Here is a 19,572-nt window from a genome sequence, read left to right as displayed (position 1 = left end):
CATATACATAATTCACAGTGGGTAGCCGTGTTAGTCTGTCTGCAGTAGTAGAAAAGGGATATATATATATATATATATATATATATATATATATATATATATATATATATATATATATATATATATATATATATATATATTTAAAAGCTCATACCCTACCAGAAAACATTTTTGTTAGTCTTTAAGGTGCTACTAGACTCTTGCCCTTTTCTACTACTGCAGACAGACTAACACGGCTACCCACTGTGAATTGTGTGTGTGTGTGTATATATATATATATATATACACACACACACACATATATATATAAATACATAATTCACAGTGGGTAGCCGTGTTAGTCTGTCTGCAGTAGTAGAAAAGGGCAAGAGTCCAGTAGCACCTTAAAGACTAACAAGAATATTTTCTGGTAGGGTATGAGCTTTCGTGAGCCACAGCTCACTTCTTCAGATATACTTGCATGGGAGAATCCTACTTTGATCATGCATCTGCTGCATTTTTGTACCCCACCTTTCCACTAATCTTGGCACCCAAGGCATGTTACAATGCCATACAAAACTTATAGCTTCAGTCCATTATGAGAGGAGAAGGAAAGATAATAGGGGATTATATCTGAAGAAGTGAGCTGTGGCTCACGAAAGCTTATACCCTACCAGAAAATATTTTTGTTAGTCTTTAAGGTGCTACTGGACTCTTGCCCTTTTCTACTTGACCTGGAAGATCACCCTTTCATTCTAGATATGTGGGAATGCAAGTTATGTTAGGAGTGAGATACTCTGCACTGGTTGAGAGGCACTCTGATCTTTATGTGTTCCTTCCAGTGCTGATTTCCAATGCTAGAAAAAAACCACCCACAAACAGCTGCTGTTTGGACAGAGTCAAATCATAAGTTCATCCAGCTCGGAATTGTCTACCCTGAATAGCAGCAGCTTTTTAAAGGTCTTAAGGACAAGACTTCAATATACCTGATCCTCCCAAACTCCACTTTATATTTTGTTTTATATACATCTTTTTTATTTATTTGATTTATGCCCCTGGAAAAACCAGCTTACATTTCTCTCCTCTTATCTATTTTATCCTCACAACAACCCTGCGAGGCTGAGAAAGTGTGACTGGCCTAAGGTCACCCAGCAGAGTGGGGATTTGAGCCTGGATCTCTCTGTCTAACACTCTAACCACTACACATTACTCCTTCCCCGTCACATGTTTTGGAAGAGGTTCCAAAAATTAGAGAAATTTCTCAGCTGCAGCTGGGTGACTAGAGGCCTGGGGGTCAAAGCAACCCCCCCCAAGATTTTTTTTAGGGCCCCAGCATAGCCCCTGATGTCAAGGACTTGCAGTGAACAACCTAAACAGTTTGTTGGTGCAAATTGGTAGCAAAGGTTTTATGGTACTGTAATAAATAGATCTGTGTTTGCAAACACACATCCCACATCCATCTTAGAGTACCAGTTTGGTCGTAGATGTGTGTCTCTTACACTTCCTGCAATACAACTATTTCAGCCCTCTAGCTCCTGTATGCTTCTGCCCCTCTGAAGTCTCTTTAGTATCCTTCTTCCATGTTTTTATTGAGCAGCTCAATGACATTCTCTTCCCCCCTCTCTCAGATCCTGCTTCTCTATGTCAGAGTCAGGGCACAGCCAACCTGGGCTGTATGAGCGCCGCCGCCGCTGGAACCGTGATAAAGAACTGGGTCACCAGAGCCTGTCTGGGCCAGGCCGGGACCGGGACTATGTCCCTTGGGACCGTGATCGAGATCGGCGGGTAAGATCTTAGGTCCAGGGGCTGTGCTGAGAATGAAAGACCAACTTTGGGGGCCCAGCCTAACCCCTTCTCCTTTTTAGGACCCCGTGGACGAGCCAGTGGGATCCATGATGCAGAAGACCCCGATCATCTTGGCCAAGCCACCTGCAGAGAGGGTAGGGTGGGGAAGCACAGCGTGCCATTCTGTTACCCAATGGGGTGCTAGTAGCTGACTCAATTGTGCAGTGCCACTAAAAGCTCTGGAGGATCTGGCTTATCCACGAGGAAGATGCTTACTGTTCAGATCCTAGCTGAACAAACAACACTGTTATTTATGGATGATTGAAGTCTAATCCATAGTTTAGGACTCAGCACTTGGTAGCCCCACTCTGTCTATTTCACTTAGGGGTAATATAAAGGTCCCCCAATTAAGTTGCCAATTCATTCTTTGATTCTCTTTGCGTTTCCTAAAATAGTAAAGTACAGAGATGTCTTGGCCACCAGGGTCAAAGAGATGGGAGATCCCTTCTTTTTTTCATGCGCTCCCTTTGCTTTTCCTTTTCATAATTTCTATCTGAATTAGATGTTTGGGAAATGGATGGAGGAGGGTGGGGAACTCAGGATCCGGATGGTAGCAGTGAGAAGACCCATGATATTTTAGGGGGCATGGAGGGGAATGGAAGAAGCTCCCCCAGTAAGTGGGATCTATCAGTTGGAGCAAACGCAGCTGTTTGTGGCTACGAGAAGATTTGGTCTCTGTGCCTTGCAGTCCAAGGGAGCTCCGCCTCCCACCCCCGCTCCAGCGCCTGCCACGGTCCCACCCATCGAGAAGCCCATTGTGCTGATGAAGTCCCGGGAGGAAGGCAAAGGCTCTGCGGGGGCGACGGAGACATCCGCCCAGCCCCCCGCAGCTGTCGCCAAGGTAGAGAAGGAGGGCCAACGGCCCACGCAGCCAGTCTATCAGATCCAGAACAGAGGGATGGGCTCCACCGCATCCAGCGGCGTCATGGACCGTAAGTATAAAGCAGGACTGCAATTATGTGGGAAGGGGGTAACAAGAGTTGCCAGTTAAATATATGAGATAGTTAACCGCACATCTAAGATTTGTGAGATTTTGGAATTATTTTATTTATTTATTAGATTTATACCCCACCACTCCCTCAACAAGCAAGGCTCAGGGTGGCTTAAAACAAAGTAGAATACAATTCATGAGACGATCTTAAAAGCGATCATAATAATGAGAGAAATGTTTTTGTTGAGATGAAATTTTAGATTAATTAAGATGGCTTGTTTTGTATACTGCCTGGATAGCACAAATAAGATATTACAAATAAGAGACAGTTCAGGATCATATAGTAGATATAAACTAACAAAACAATTGTATTATTGTACTTCAGATATAGACTAGCTATAACTTAAAGGTATAACGGGATGGAAAGAGTCAAATACAGAAATGATGGTAGAAATAAAATGGTTTATATATCTACTCTGTCCTGAAATAAAATATTTTCTCATGCTGTAACTTGGGTCTATCAATGACTGTATAGATCAGTGATGGCGAACCTTTTAGAGACCGAGTGCCCAAACTGCAACCTAAAACCCACTTATTTATCGCCGAATGCCAATTCGCACCACGACAACACGGCACAGCCCTAGGCCAGTGGTCAGCAAACTCATTAGTCAACAGAGCCAAATATCAACAGTACAATGATTGAGATTTCTTTTGAGAGCCAAATTTCTTAAATTTCTTAAACTATATAAGTAGGTACACTGAATAAAACTTGATATCATACTTAATAATGATCTTATTTATTGATAAAAATTAAATTGTAAGTCCCTGCCATTTCCCCCCTCCCTCGGCTCTGGGCAGGGGGGGATCGGGACCGAGGCTGGGGCGGAGAAATCAGCCCCCACCACCCAGAGTCCAGGAAAGGGGGGGCTTTGACTGCTCCCGCGGCCCAACTGGGCAGCCGCGTGCCTACAGCCTCCCTCATCTGGGGCGGGGCAGAGCCAGAAAGGCCAGCGGCTGGGAGGAACCGTGCGTGCCGGCAGAGAGGGCAACGCGTGCCGGAAGTGGCACGCGTGCCATAGGTTCGCCAACACGGGTATAGATGGTGGTCATTAGGTATCTTGCTTTAAACATGTCAGATCAATTTTATGTGTAGTAGCAACCTCAGAGTTGTTTATATTCTCTGTTCTTATTTTCTGTATTTTTATTACTATTTTCAAAAATAAAATAAAAATAATAAATATATAGCACAATTTAGAAACAACTATAAACATCTCCTTTGGAAACATAGCTGCATCCAACAACCCAACAGTAAAATGAGCTGGTGGAAATAGTACAAGAATTGCAAGGCAAACGCAATGGCTAATTAAAAGCTCTGTCTTGCAAGCCCTGCAGAAGCTAACAAGGTCCTGCTAGGCACGTGTGTCCTCTGATAAAACATTCCACCAGGATGGGGCCACCAGGCTGATGTTCCCAAGGATGTGACATTAGTTTTGCAAACTCAGGGAAGAAAAGGATGTGTAAAGAGAGAGATGGATTAGTATGTTAAGTATGATCCTTGGGACTTGTCTGTGGGGTTGTCCCTTGGCCACTACTAACTTCAGACCTTTTCGTCTTCCCAGCTGTGGTCGGTCAGGCCAAGCTGCTAGCCCCCGAGAAGATGAAACACAGCATCAAGCTCGTGGATGACCAAATGAACTGGTGCGACAGTGCTATAGAGGTATGTATTTACGTTATTTGTAGTCCGCCTTTCTCACTGAGACTCCAGGTGGATTATGCAAAGTGAGTCCATACAATCAACAGGATGGGACATTCCGTAAATAATTCAGTAGGATTAGGGTTATAGAACAAACCAGTAATCTAAACAACAGAAATGAAGCAAAGCATAAGTTTTAATGACCTATTAAGTGATGCAAAATTATACAGTAGGATCCTACTTACAGCAAACTGTACACAGTACTATCGACCACGGCACCTAATCATTTTTTTTAATTTTAAATTTTATTAACTTTAATAAGATACAACAATAGAGGAAATACAAAGAAGAAAAGAAATTAAATTACAGTTGAAATCCAAAATTAAACAATGAAACCCAAAATCCAACCATGTCAAAAATTCTTCACTGAAACTTTCAAACTATACAAAAAAAATAGTCATGTATACTCAATTTATTTTGACTTCCCAAGCTTATTCTGGTTGATATTCTTCTGTCTCGATTTTGTCCTGCATTTTGTAAATTATTCTATATTAAAAACAATTGTAAATGTAAAAAACTGTCATAATAAACCAATATCTAAATAATATTTGTCTTAAGACTCATAAATTTATGTAGTCCAATCATATTTTCATACCATATTTCAATTTGATATTGTCTTGAAATGGCATCCATGTTGACTCATGTTTGTCCAAATCTTTGTCCTCATAAAGAGTAGCCAATCTAGCGGACTCTGTAATCCAAAAGTTTAAAGATCCAATCTTCCTTCTTTGGAACCTTGCTGTTCTTCCATTTCTGAGCAAAAGTTATTCTTGCTGCTGTTGTAGCATACACGAGAAAGACCATATTGTCAGCATATATTGCTTCATCAGTAATATTCAGAAGACATAAAGGAATACTCTTTTTAATATTAATATTTAATATCTTACTTAATTCTTGACTAATCATTGACCAAATCTTTTTGGCTTTTTTACACTCCCACCACATGTGTATATAATTTGCTTCTTTTTTTCTGCATTTCCAGCAGCGCGATGGAATTCTATTATTAAACCTATGTAGTCTTCTTGGCGAATAATGCCACCTATAAAACATTTTATAGTAATTTTCTTTTAAGCTAATATAGGGAGTGAATTTTTGTGTTTGATTCCAGCTTTTTTCCCATTGAGACATATTTATATTTGGCCTTGTATCTTGGGCCCATTTAACCATGGTATCTTTTACTACTTCCTGCTCTGTCGCCAACGTAAGAAGAAGTGTATAAAATTTCGATAGAAATTTGTCTTTTTCAATTATTTCCTTTTCTAACCATGATTTTTGAGGGTTAATGCCTCTTTTTAAATCTGATTTGAATAATTCCTGAAATTGTCTGTATAAATACCAATCTTTGCTGCAACAAATTATATCTTCTTTAATTTTTAGGATAATTTCTTATGTACATAAAATATAATCTGAAATACAGAGACATACGAGGTGGGATATATATTTAATCTATTTATCCTATCTATAGGATCACTCCAAAGTGGTATTTTATTTTCGAAATTTAATTTATATTTATCCCAAATTTTAAATAAGCTTTTTCTAATGAAATGTTTTTTTTTTAATTGTCAGCCAGAATTTTGTCGTCGAAAAGATATGCACACCAACCAAAACTTTTCCCTTTTCCCTCTAAATTAAGTAGCTTTTTATTTTTTAGAGTAATCCATTCTCTTGCCCATGTCAAACAAGCTGCTTCATAATAAAGATTTAAGTCAGGAAAATTTAAACCTCCTCTAGATTTATCATCAATTAAGTTCAAGTATCTATCCAGATAACTTTGGGAAGCCTTTTGTACAGTGCTACCCTGTTGCCTACGTAGAAAAGCCCTCTTGAATAACTCAGTTTTGCATAGTTAGTGGAAAGCCGGGAGAGTGGGAGCCTTCCTGACCTCCTCAGGCAGAGGCCGTTCCATAAGGACGGTGCATGGTCCAAAGATTTCCTGCTATTGTTGTTTATCTTGAGTGTTCCTTCCCCAGCATGGTGTAGTGAGAGAGCCAGTGTGGTATAGTGGTTAAGAGCAGTGGACTCCAATCTGGAGAACCGGGTTTGATTCCCCACTCCTCCACATGAAGCCTGCTGGGTGACCTTGGGCCAGTCACAGTTCTCTCCGAACTCTTTCAGTCCCCCCTACCTCACAAGATGCCTGTTTATTTGTTCAGTTTGGGGAGAGGAAGGGAAGGCGATTGTAAACCTCTTTGAGACTCCTTAAAAGTAGAGAAAAGTGGGGTATAAAAACCAACTCTTCTTTTTCTGCCTGTGGTTTTCCCAAGAGATGTTGGACAAAAATTCTTTCCATATGGGATCCGGGTGGCGCCATACTCTGTGGGAAGAAGTTACATGTTTCCCTTTCTAATGCACCAGAGCTGTGGTGGCTTCTTTGGAGAGGGGGCTTCCCATAGGCTAATCTCCTTCCATGCCCAAGATTACAGTGAATGCAATTCCCCAGATTTCTGTTCTAGCTGGAGAAGTTATCAGGCTGTTCTTTCTTGTTATTTCTAATTAGTACCTCCTGGACCAAACGGATGTACTGGTGGTTGGAGTCCTGGGTTTGCAGGGTACCGGCAAGTCCATGGTGATGTCACTGTTATCGGCCAATCAACCTGAAGAGGACCAGAGGTACTTAGGAGCTGGGGCAGTGAAGGAGGATAGTTGGAAATAGCTGGTCATGGGTGTTAAAGGGAAGAGCCTGGGAGAATAAACGGAGGGAGGAGGGTGTCTGAGGAGATTCTGAAAGTGTTTCATAAGGTGGTTTATGCATGAATAGAGGTTAGTTCTGGCTTTTGGTACTTAGCCACGTTGTCTCAGGACTGGCACTGGGTAATAAAAGATTGAAAGTAGTAGAAAGGGGAAAGGCTTTGTACTGGTTTTCTTTGAAGCTGTCATAGTTGGGGTGAGGAGTTGGGGATTAGAAAGTCAGTGTGTTAGAGAAGGACTGAAAGCTTGCAGTCAAAGAATTGGCTTGTTGGTTCAAATTGACACATGAAATTCAGTCCCTACCTTCCTCTCTCTTCCTGAGTCATATTCATCAAAGCCCACTTCTTCTTTGCCTACAAAGGCCTAAAAGAAACTTTCATCCCTGATAATTACCCCTTCCCTCAGATGTTGGACTGCAGAGGTTCTATTAGCTTTGGTTCCTGAGCACTTGGGATGTTTGTTAGCGTTCTGTGGTATCACACCAACTGCACTGCCATGAGTGCCATACAGTACAGATTGTCTGATCTGCTTTGTTTCTTGCCTAGTGGTCCCTTCTCCTTTTTTCCAGGACCTATGTGTTCCGCACTCAGAGCCAAGAGATCAAGGAGCGTGGGGGCAACCAGACTAGCGGCATTGACTTCTTCATCACTCAGGAGCGGATCATCTTCCTGGACACTCAGGTCTGCCCAATGGTCTTCTGTCAATATTTCCTTCCAGGTGTCCTCTGCAAGAGCTCACACATGGAAGCCACCACAGTCATTGGATAAGTTTCAATGCACTCCTCGGATGCTTCCTTCATCTCCAGTGGAGAAAGATCTGTTCTTGTTTTGAGACTGAAGCTCGTTAATTAGGACAAGTGATTAGGCCCTGGCGGCAGGTAGCCATGCCTCTGAGCCACAAGGCACAGCCCCTCCCATAGTGTGCATGTCAGAGATGCCCATGCAGGTCTCAAGGGGACAGGTGACATTATGGATTTGTTGGAAGGGCTAAAACAGGGAGCAAAGAAAGGGCCAAGGGTGAGAACAAGGAGGATTCCAGGTCACATGAAGCTGCTTGGTACTGAATCAGACCCTTGGTCCATTAACCTGAGTATCGTCTACTCAGACTGGCAGTAGACTCTCCAGGGTCTCAGGTTGGGGTCTTTCACCTCCTTCCTGACCTTATTAGCTGGGGATGCCGGGGCTTTGAACCTGGGACCTTCTGTGTGCCAAGCAGATGCTCTGCCACTGGGTTGTAGCTGAGTCAAGGCAGCCAGGCACAGAAAGGAGTGGGAACATAGACTGCAGAGGTCACTCTCTTGCTTTGCAAGAAGTTGGAGAAGTGATACATCCAAGAGCTGGGGTGGGGGGAGGAGGGAATGTCATAGCAGTGTAGCTTTGCGAAAGATAACCAATGCCCACCAAAGTCTTGCATCTTTTTGCAGCCAATCCTCAGCCCCTCCATCCTTGACCATCTCATTAACAATGACCGCAAGCTGCCTCCTGAGTATAACCTACCACACACCTATGTTGAGATGCAGGTAAGGATCATTCCTGTTCTACATGAGTTGGCCATTTGGAAGGGTGGGAGGTCGATGCAGGATGCATCGAAGTCTTTCTACCTTGTTGTGTGTCATGACTTAAACAGTTCTCTCCTGTTTGTTACCATTGTTTTCTGGGACGGTAATCCTAAATCCTGTTGCATTCTTTATTGGGTTCTATATTTCGTAATCCGCCTTCAGCCTCAGTGAGAAAGGCAGGCTGTAAGTGGAGTAAAACAAAAGAGATTCTACAGAAATCTTTGCCAGTGGAGAAGGGTGAATCTCCCTATCCAAAGCATAAGAGAAAGGGGGCAGTTTTGAATGGGTGGGGCCTTGCCTGTGGCAGGCCTCCTGTCTAAGATGGGGAAGGACCGTCACCTTCCATATGTCCCTGGGCACCAATTGCAGTCATCAGGCAACCATCTGTTGGCTCTCCCACCACTCAGGGCAGCCCATCTGGCCTCAACCAGAGCCCAGGCCTTTTCCATCGTGGTTCCAACTCTGTGGAAGGGGCTCCTTAAAGAGGTGAGAGGGGGGCCCTCCTTGGAGAGTTTCAGGAGGCTCTGCAAGGCCTGCCTGTTTCCCAGGGCTTTTGAGGGGGGTTGAATGGCAGGCATCTTTGAAGGGGGTGGGGGTTTGAGGCTTGCTATTTTATCTTTAGTTTTTGCAGGGGAGGTTTTAACTATTTACTGTAAGCCACCTTGAACAGCCACCTTGAACCAAGAGGAAAGGCAGGATATAAACTTTTTAATAAAATAACAGTCTCCTTCCGTCCCGTCCCACTCTGTAGTCCTATTTCCCCTTAATCCTTGTAACAGCTCCACTCGTCTCCTTTTCTCCTGAGAGCCAGCGTGGTGTAGTGGTTAAGAGCGGCGGAGAACCGGGTTTGAGTCCCCACTCCTCCACATGAGTGGCGGACTCTAATCTGGTGAACTGGGTTGGTTTCCCCGCTCCTCCGCATGAAGAGTTGGTTTTTATATGCCGACTTTCTCTACCACTTGAGGGAGACTCAAACCAGCTTACAATCACCTTCCCCTCCCCTCAACAGACACCCTGTGAGGTAGGTGGGGCTGAGAGAGCTCTAACAGAGCTGTAACTTGCCCAAGGTCACCCAGATGGCTTCGTGTGTAGGAGTGGGGAAACAAATCCAGTTCACCAGATTAGCCTCCACCGCTCATGTGAAGGAGTGGGGAATCAAACCCAGTTCTCCAGATCAGAGTCCACTGCTCCAACCCACTGCTCTTAACCACTACAGCCTGCTGGGTGACCTTGTGCTAGTCACAGTTCTCTCCAAACTCTCTCATATCACCTACCTCACAAGGTGTCTGTGGTGGGGAGAGAAAGGGAAGGAGATTGCAAGCCACTTTGATTCCCCTTAAAAGGTAGAGAAAATTTAAGTATCAAAACCAACTCTTCCTTCTTTTCTTCTTCCCATCTTCCCCCAACCCCATTGAATTTCAAACAGTCTCTCATCCCAGGGAGAGCTCATTTTGAAACATGATAAAGGAACAAATGCTCTTGGCCCTTTCTTCTTTGGAGAGCAGTCCCAGAGGCCTTTTCAGTGGTCTAAATTGAAACCTCCAAGTATCCCCATGCACCCTTGGGACCTGAGTGATGTCACTAGATGCCCGCTTTCCTACTCATAGATGCTTTCCTCCCAGTCCCTCCAGATTGCTGCTTTCCTGTTCACCGTCTGCCACGTGGTCATCGTGGTGCAGGATTGGTTCACGGATCTGAGCCTGTACAGGTGAGAGAATTGTGTATGTGTGTGAAATCAAGGAGCCAGCATCTGGTCAGAATAAGGAGCTGTAACACAGAATCAAACCAGAGGGAGCCATGTTAAGTGGATTTACTCAGAGGTCCCGTTTTAATCAGTGGGGCTTACTCTCAGAAAAGCGTTCTTAGGACTGCAGCCTCGGACTGGTATTCTTATCTGTAAGAAAACACAAGTCTGTCAATTGCTGCAGCAGATATTCCTGGAAGAGGATGTTTAAAATTTTGGGACACTCTGCCTTATAAGTGGAAGACCTTTTATTTTGACTGGTGTGCTGATGGGCAAGATGGGTTGACAGGACAGGGGGCCTTTGTTGCCCAGCAAGTGGTTGGAGACCAGGAAATGCTGGACCAGAATCCCCTGGGTGAAAGCAGAAAAGAGGAGCTGAATGGGGGAGGATTATTATTTTTTATTGAAAACGCTTATTAGCCACCTTTCTTCCTTAATGAGCTCAAATGGATAAAATAAGGATACATAAAAATTCATCAAACCAAACTTTAAAAACACAATTTATGTGTGTTAAGTGTCGTCAAGTCGCTTCTGACTCCTGGCAACCCTATGAATCAATGTCCTCCAAAACGTCCTATGGTCAGCAGACTTGCTCAAATCTTGCAAACTGAGGGCCGTGGCTTCCTTTATTGAATCAATCCATCTCCTGCTGGGTTTTCCTCTTTTCCCGCTGCCTTTGACTTTTCCGAGCATTATTGTCTTTTCCAGTGTGTCTTCTCATAATTTGACCAAAGTAAGACTGCTTTAATCCAATGCAGTCCTAAATAAAACCTTTCCAAGCTCCTTTTCCTGCTTATACTAGATTCTGCATCCATCTCTGAGGTTGTCTGCTGTCCCTCCCTCCATCCCATTCCTAGCTGGGGTGTGTGTGTGTTTTATCACGGTCATTGCTTGTTTCCCTCGCAGCAGTAAAAATCAGAAAACATAGCCAAGAGTACAAGGCTCACGCAGTCCCTTCTGTTCCAGTTACAGGGAAGTGATTGATTTTATAGCAAATCCCTTTTGTTTTCCAACTGCTCAGGTTTTTTTCGCTCTCCCTGGCAGGTTCCTACAGACTGCTGAGATGGTGAAACCTTCCACTCCGTCCCCCAACCATGAATCCAGCAGCTCCTCCGGCTCAGACGAGGGCACGGAGTACTACCCACACATCGGTATGGAGGAACATGAGTGTGGTTTTGCAAGGCGGGACCAACAACAGGTCTTTCCCAGTCTCCAAGGGTAGTTGTTTCCGGAGTAGGCAGTGGGCTGGAAACCAGGGAACAGTGGGTGGTGGAGGTCGAGACTGGGGTGGGGGCACAGAGTTGACAAATGTTGGGGCCTATCAGAAAGAGGCCAGCGGACTTCCTACAGAGCTCTGCCCTCTCATCTAGGGTTGCCAGCTCCGGGTTGGGAAATACCTGGAGATTTGGGGGTGGAGCCTGAGGAGGGTGGGGTTTAGAGAGGGGAGGGACTTCAGTGCCATAGAGTCCAATTGCCAAAGCGGCCATTTTTCTCCAGGGGAACTGATCTGTCGCCTGGAGATCAGTTGTAATAGTGGGAGATCTCCAGCCACCACCTGGAGTTTGGCAACCCTACTCTCATTGGAGTTTCTATACATCTTCTCTGTTGAAAGCCAAGATTCCCAGGATGCAGAATTTTATGGTGGTGGAAAATGCCATTGAGTCTTAGCCGACTTAGGGTGACCCCCCCATGGGGTTTTCAAGGCAAGAGATGTTCAGAGGTGGTTTTGCCATTGCCTGCCTCTGTGTAGTGACCCTGGACTTCATGGTGGTCTCTCATCTATGTACTAACCAGAGCCCACCGTGCATAGCTTCCAAGATCTGAGGAGATCGGGCTAGCCTGCAACCATCCAGGTCAGGGCGTGGAATTTTTCATTAGACACAAAATTCCATACTTGTGCATCTTTTCTGTAAACAGCCATGACCAGAGGTGCATTTCCCCTGCCTGTTATTGCCATATTTTGGTCAATGGTTACTCCTGAACAGTGGAGGCAGAATATACTTTGTTTGCGATGGCTGTGAAACTCGTATTTTCTCTCTCTCTCCAGTCTTTCTCCAGAACAAAGCCAAGAGGGAGAACTTCTGTCCCCGGAACCTGAAGCAGATGCACCTTGTGATCGATAAGATCATGATGCACTCCCATCTGAAATACAAAGGTAACGCATCTAGGCCATCCAAAGGCCAGAAGGCCGAGTTAAAAAACATTGCAGATGGTGGAGTAAAGGCAGCAATCTTAGCTCTCTGTACAAGTAATTGGTATGGAGAAAAAAGGGAGGTTGGGTCCGAAACTGTATGGGTGTTGGTGGTTGGCCTTCGGAACCGGGGTTCAGAATTCCTGAAAGTAGATAGGTGAAGAAGGGGATTGTAAGCAGAGCTCAGTGGTTTTTGGTGAAACCCTCAGTCTACTGAGGTATAAAAAGTTTTTCACACCATATGTGTGTTTGTGCTCTGGCAGAGAAGCGTAACTTGATTGGCACTACAAATTTCCTCTGTGCTGCTCAGGTCAGCAAGACCAGCTGCCTTGCAGGCATCTCCTTCTACAGAGGCAGGTGAACATGTTGGCGCCCTGGGACCTTGTTAATCTGCCCTTCCGAGAGGCTCATGTTGCAGAGAGCAGCACACCCCACAATGATGAATTATTGTTTTTGCACATTCACCGCGACTTAGTATTAACTGACAGCTGCCATCTTGGAGGAACACTCAGAAGTCTCTTTCTGAAATGGCTCATTCTGCCGTTCTTTTCCATTTTTGCATCTTTGTGTTAAACGATGCAATGGGGTATTATTCCAGTTCTGTTTTCCACAATTGCACAACAGGTTTTTGGTGCTGCAATGACTCTGAAAACAGCTGCAAAACGTAGCTTACGACTGCTAACTGTATGCTGGGGTGATCAGCATAGGCCCTGCCTGAAGCACAGTGGCTGGTGAGACAAGAAAGGGCCTTCTTAGTAGTGGCCCCAGGACTAACACACTTGTTCCCCAGGGAGTCCATCTGGTCCCTTTTGCTGTTCATTTAGACGTTTAATTAGTTAAGAGCCCTTTTCCAAGGAGACTCTTGGGGTTGCTTGAGTTGACAGCACTTTTAACTCCTGGTTTCTTTGCTCATCTCTTGCCTTGAAAACCCCACGAGGAGTTGCCATAAGTCAGTTGCAACTTGATGGCCCTTTAATCATAATTTTTCTATTGAATTGATGGTGTGTTAATTACCGGCTCTTTCTTTGACCCTTATTTATTTGTTTAAACTCTAATACCCCGCCTTTGCTGATACAGGTTGAGTATCCCTTATCTGAAATGCTTCGGACCAGATGTGTTTCAGATTATTTTGGATTTTGGAATATTTGCATATACATAAAGAAATGTCTTGGGGATAGGACCCAAGTCTAAACGCGAAATACATTTGTTTTATATACACCTTATACACAGAGCCTGAGGGTAATTTTATACAATATTGTATACAATGGTTTCAATAATTTTGTACACATTGAACCATCAGAAAGCAAAGGCGTCACTCTCTCACCAGAAGTTTCAGATTTTGGATCATTTTGGGTATCAGATTTTCGGATAAGGGATACTGAATCTGTAGTTCAAGGTACGATAACAGTGAAATTCATTTTTAGTCCAAACCAAAACAAAACAGCAAACCTCACATCTCTCTGCTGGTCCTCCTGGTTGTACTTTTTGACCTTGTGAATATGTATCGTTCGGTTTCGTTTAGCTGATTTTAAAGAATACTGTTTATCTATTCTTTAAAAAAATTGTCACTTAGTGAAGATGTTGGGCTGTAAAAGCAAGAAGCAGATATCTTAAAAAGTTCCAGAGGAACTATTTGTCCATTGCAACAGAAATAATAACCAGAAGTCAAGGGGGGCGCTTTAAATGACAGACAGGGTTTCTAGTTGAGCATATGCTTTTTGTGGACAAGAGCCCATTTGGACCTCTTGCTCTCCAGGGGAAGAGGGTCTGGGTTCTTTTTATCAGCAAAAACTGCATCTTGTGTGTCTCAGTGAGTAGATTTGTCTGGCTAAGCAGTTTCTCCCTCCCACCAGGCACCCTCTCCATGCTGGATTGCAACATATTCCCCGGCCTGCCCCCAAGTTACCTGGACTCAGAGGTCAACCTGTTCTTACTGCCTTTCATGGACTTGGATGCAGATGATGCTTTGCCCAGAGCAGGTAAGGAACCCCGATTCCTGCCTCCCCTTTTCTGGTCGCATGAATGGCAATGAACTGACCATCCTAGCCACTTTTCCCAGCCAGTCTGGTGTAGGGGTTAAGAACGGTGGTTTGGAGCAGTGGGCTCTGATCTGGAGAACCAGGTTTGATTCCCAACTCCTCCACACAAGTGGCGGAGGCTAATCTGGCGAACTGGATTTGTTTCCCCACTCCTACACACGAAGCCAGCTGGGTGACCTTGGGCTAGTCACAGCTCTCTCAGTCCCACCTACCTCACAGGGTGTCTGTTGTGGGGAGGGGAAGGTGATTGTAAGCCGATTTGATTCTTCCTTAAGTGGCAGAGAAAGTCAGCATATAAAAACCAACTCTTCTTCTCCCTCTGGGCTGAACTCCTTTATCAACTCCCAGCACATTAACCCGCATAATCCAGGCCGCAGTGCATGGTGACAAACCAACTCTTCTTCTCCCTCTGGGCTGAACTCCTTTATCAACTCCCAGCACATTAACCTGCATAATCCAGGCCACAGTGCATGGTGACAAACTGTGCTTTGAAGCTGGCCGAGCAGAGAGAGCTAGACGGTTCAAGCGTGTCAAGGCACAAAGGAAGGGCCACTGGGCAATCATACTGAACTAGGATGACTTCCTGACTCTGGGCACCAGCTATGGTCTCCAGGCAGCCATCTGTTGGGTATCCTACCACTTAGGGTGGCCTGTCTGGCCTTGACCAGAGCCCGGGTCTCCATCATCATGCTTCTGGCTCTGTGGAATGGACTCCCTGAATAGGTGTGGGGGACCCTCCCCTCCTTGGAGATGCAATAAAGCCTGCCTGTTTGTCAGAGATTCCAAAGTGGTGTGACTGGCGGGCATCTTTGAAGAGCGGGAGGGAGACATTTTTGGTCTTATTTTATTCTGGTTTTAATTGTTGTGAGCCACCCAAGGTGTGGGGTGCAAATGTTTTATAAAAGTAAATATAATGGGTTAAAAAGATCAAAATCAGCAAAATCCTGGTTGGTACAGTGGTTAGGATTATCAGACTAGGACAGGGGTGTCGATAATATGGCCTGTGGGCCAGAACTGGCTACTGGAGAGAGCTTATCTGTCTCGTGAGGCAGCCAACTCCTCCAGTCCTCTAGGCTAGTGAGTGTTGCAGGCTCGCCAGCCATGGCAGCCTCCCTTTCTCAATCTGGGCTGGCGGGGCATGGCCTGGCCCGACCAAGTGACCTTTATGTCATATCCGGGCCTTGTAACAATTGAGTTCGACACCCCTGGACTAGGATCTGGAAGATCCAGGTTCAGATCCCCACTCATGCCATGGACGCTTGCTGGGTGACCTTGGGCCAGTCACACTCTTAGCTTAACCTACCTCGCAGGGTTGTTACGAAGATAAAATGGAGGAGAGGATAATGATCTAAGTTGCTTTGGGTCTCCATTGGGGAGAAAGGCAGGGCATAAGTGAATTAAATAAATAAAATCCGTGACTTGAAAAACACCCCCCCCACACACACACACAAAAGGACTCCTGCCCACCAAACATTCTCTCTTCATGCTCTCTGCAGCTGCTTCTTTTCCCCTCCAGAATCTTTCCAGTCCTGGAGAAAGGAGAACCTGCTGTCTATTAAAAAAGCTCCAGGTGGATAACAATAATTGTGAACATTTATTCATTTTTAAAAATTTTGTTTTGTATTTTGCTTTCCTCCCCGTTTTTTTAATGTTAGGTTTTGTGTATTTGCTGTGTAATTGACTACACATATTTTAGAAAGCGGCAGATAGGCAGTGTACTATCTTTCTCTTCGCAGCCCCTGGAAGTGGCCCGCTCTTCTCCCTCCTGCCTGGCTACAAGGGGCACCCCAGTTTCCAGTCTCTGAGCGCCAAGCTCCGGAGCCAGATCATGTCCATGTCTCGGCCTCAGCTCTCCCACACCATCCTGACAGAAAAGAACTGGTGAGCAAATAATAAGGGGAGAACGAGAGAAGGGGGCTACGACCAGGTTACTGTAAAGTTTAGGGTATGTTCCTATTTCCTGCATCTGAAAAGGCAACAAATTCTGCTTTTAAGGGGGCCTCAGCTTGCTGCATTAACTTCCTATATGCCACCTCCCCCCCCATCTGAAGAGGAAATTGTGGTGTAATGGTTAGTGTATCAGACTAGGATCTGGGAGACCCAGGTTCAAATCCCCACTCTGCCATGAAAGCTCGCTGGGTAACCTTGGGCCAGTCACACACTCTGGGCCTAACCCGTTTCACAGGGTTGTTGTGAGGATAGTATAGGAGAGTGATGTACGCCAGTTTGGATTTCAGTTGCACAGAAAGGTGGGGTATAAATGATGCAAATGAATAAGATCATGCATGTTCTGAGACAATCTCCTGCATCCTACTTTTGAGGCCTTAACCTTTTACTCCGTGTGTTTTAAGTGGATTTCAGCACCCAAGCACGAGATACAGAAATACACACTATTAAATTTAACACCATTTCTTCTTCACACCTATTCTTTGGAGGTGCACAGCCCCGGCCCAACAATGCTGCAGAACTGATCAGTCAGAATGCATTGGATCTCAGTTTTACTTCTCTCTTGGGCAGGTTCCACTATGCGGCACGCATCTGGGATGGGGTGAAGAAGTCCTCTGCTCTTGCGGAGTACAGCCGCCTGCTGGCATGAACGTGGTGCCCTCATGCTGGAGCCACCGAGGGGTGGCCAGACTCCTCCCATCTCAAGCTGGGCAAGCCAGAGGCCCTGTGCTCGCTGTCCAGGGGCAACATGTGGAGTGTGGATCCCAGCGGGGAGCTGTAGAGGCGGGGGCGTCATGCCTGCAGTGGTGCCGTACAAGATCAAGGAGCAGACAACCACCGGCAGTAGAAGGGATGTTGTTTCCCTGTCTACCACCCAGCTTGGCTTGTCTCCAGTTGCCATTTTGGGGCTCTGATTTCCATCTGCACCCCGAGAAGGAAGAGCTGTTCTCTTGTGCTGCCGCTCATTCCAGAGACAGAAAAGTCCTTCAGCCAGGTGGGGTTTCTGTCTGGACCAGCTGCCCCCCACCCTTGCAGGAACAGAGAGATTCCTGTGCATTAGCTTTGGTGGGTCCAGGGTCAAGGTCAGTAGGGAGTTAACTTTGTGGCTTTGAGGAGGCTGTTCTCAGATTCTTCTTCCTCTGACCCTTCCCGTATTTTTCTTGCCTCCTTCCATCGAGGGAAGGGTACTTAACCCCCCCCCCAAACCATCCCAAGAGTCCGCATTCTTCTGCTGCAAAGTGAATCAATCATTCCCTCTAGTGCAAATGTTCCGTTGCTTAATAAAGTGTTTGGAATTGCTTTGTGTTTCTTTTTAAAATGTCTGCCACAGAGTGGACTATCTCTAACACTGTTTGCAGTTTTGGAGGGTAGCTATGGTGGTCTGCAGTAGAACAGCTAGCCTGGAGTCCAGTAGCACCTTGTTAGAGACCAAGAACGTTTTGGGGGTATGAGCTTTCGAGAGTCAAAGCTCTCTTCAGTAAGAAGAGTAACCTTTTGAGAGTCGAAGCTCCCTTTGTCAGATATACTCCAAAAATCTTGTTGGCCTCTGAGATGCTACTGGACTCCAATCTAGCTGTTTCTGTTCTGTGTGCGCCTCCTCTCCTTGTGTGCACACCTGGAAACTTTCATGCTGAGCACAGCCTGGACTTCAAAGAACACATCCTCTAAATAAGGGAAGACCGGAGATGTATCTTGCTTTTGTCCTAAGAATGAAAAAGCAGTACTTCTGGGTTGTGGGAAGTAAGGGGATTGCCCTTGGAATTCTTGCTTCTCTTTCAGATACTGGAATTTCTCTTTAGCGGGCAGGCTGGCTCAGCTTATTGGGCAATACTGAGCATCGTACCAGCCCCACCCAAATGTATGGTCACAATTGCATTGGCATGTGCTTGGGGAATAGACAAGTTCCTTCCTTGTCCGGTCTTGATTCTTTCCCCTCAAATTGGCCTGAAGCCCTGACTTAGTGGGACCGCTTCCAGAAAACCAGCTGTTTTGGTCTATCGCTACAGAAATGGCATCTTCACCTAAAGCAGGTTCTATACCCTGGATGCTTCTTAAAGATTGGGTTTCCAGATGCCACAAGAATCTGTATTGGTTTTGCCCAAAGGAGTCCTGCCCTTCTCTCTCTGACATTATTTATCCCTTAAAACTAGCTGAACCTTCTGATCTTAGGCGCCCTTAAACAGAAACATGATCTTGGGAGTGCAATGGCTTTCTTCCCTATAAACAGACATGGGGATGCAATCTGAAGATGTTAGAACCTACTCTACCAATGCAGCAGTTCAAATTTAATTAGAAATCATATGCTTGAAAGTGTCAATTCAAACAAAAGGAAGGCTGTTGAGTTCATTTCCACTCATCCCCCTACATTTACAATTCCTGCACTATCCACAGCACAGTGGAACTTTTCTGGCATTGGCTTTTTCTTGCACATTGTCAGGGGTTAAGCGCACATGAACACATATTAAGCTGCGGCATACTGAATCAGACCCTTAGTCCATCACAGTCAGCTGTCTATCTACCTTGGCAGCAGCTCTCCAGGGTCTCAGGCAGAGGTCTTTCACATCACCACCCGCAGATTCTATAACTAGAGATGACGGGGATTGAACCTGGAACCTTCTACATGCCAAGCAAATGTTTTGCAAGTGAACACCTGCCACTCCCACATAGAGAGAACCCCATAAACCCAATCTCTGAGAAACTTTGGACTCTGAGCTGAATCCTATTGAACTTGGCAGATACACCTGATGATGGTACCCAACTACACTACTGAGGCTGCTTCTCTGTGTGCAACATAAGGTGATAAACGTGAAAAAACAGACTACACCATTCTGGAGTACTGGTAGGAGGCATAATTTTGAATGTGTCCTTTTGTTGAAAAATAAAAACCTCTGCAAATA

The 19,572-nt window shown here is 45.2% G+C and overlaps 1 protein-coding gene across 1 annotated transcript; it reads left to right on the top strand.

Moving 5' to 3' along the window:
• The first annotated feature begins 1,612 nt into the window (after nt 1–1,612).
• On the top strand, nt 1,613–17,375 carry SMG9 (SMG9 nonsense mediated mRNA decay factor). Its single transcript, XM_056846931.1, has 13 exons — nt 1,613–1,764; nt 1,845–1,919; nt 2,513–2,756; nt 4,375–4,472; nt 7,006–7,118; nt 7,765–7,876; nt 8,620–8,715; nt 10,377–10,462; nt 11,543–11,649; nt 12,546–12,653; nt 14,543–14,668; nt 16,465–16,609; nt 17,246–17,375. The coding sequence occupies exons 1-13, from the start codon at nt 1,621–1,623 to the stop codon at nt 17,322–17,324; spliced, it is 1,533 nt and encodes a 510-aa protein (XP_056702909.1). The 5' UTR covers nt 1,613–1,620; the 3' UTR covers nt 17,325–17,375.
• The last annotated feature ends 2,197 nt before the right edge of the window (nt 17,376–19,572 follow it).

The sequence above is a fragment of the Euleptes europaea genome, chromosome 3 (assembly GCF_029931775.1).
Source record: "Euleptes europaea isolate rEulEur1 chromosome 3, rEulEur1.hap1, whole genome shotgun sequence".
Classification (NCBI taxonomy): Eukaryota; Metazoa; Chordata; class Lepidosauria; order Squamata; family Sphaerodactylidae; genus Euleptes; species Euleptes europaea.
Note: the sequence above shows the minus strand (reverse complement) of the source record. Positions and strands in the feature narration are given on the sequence as shown.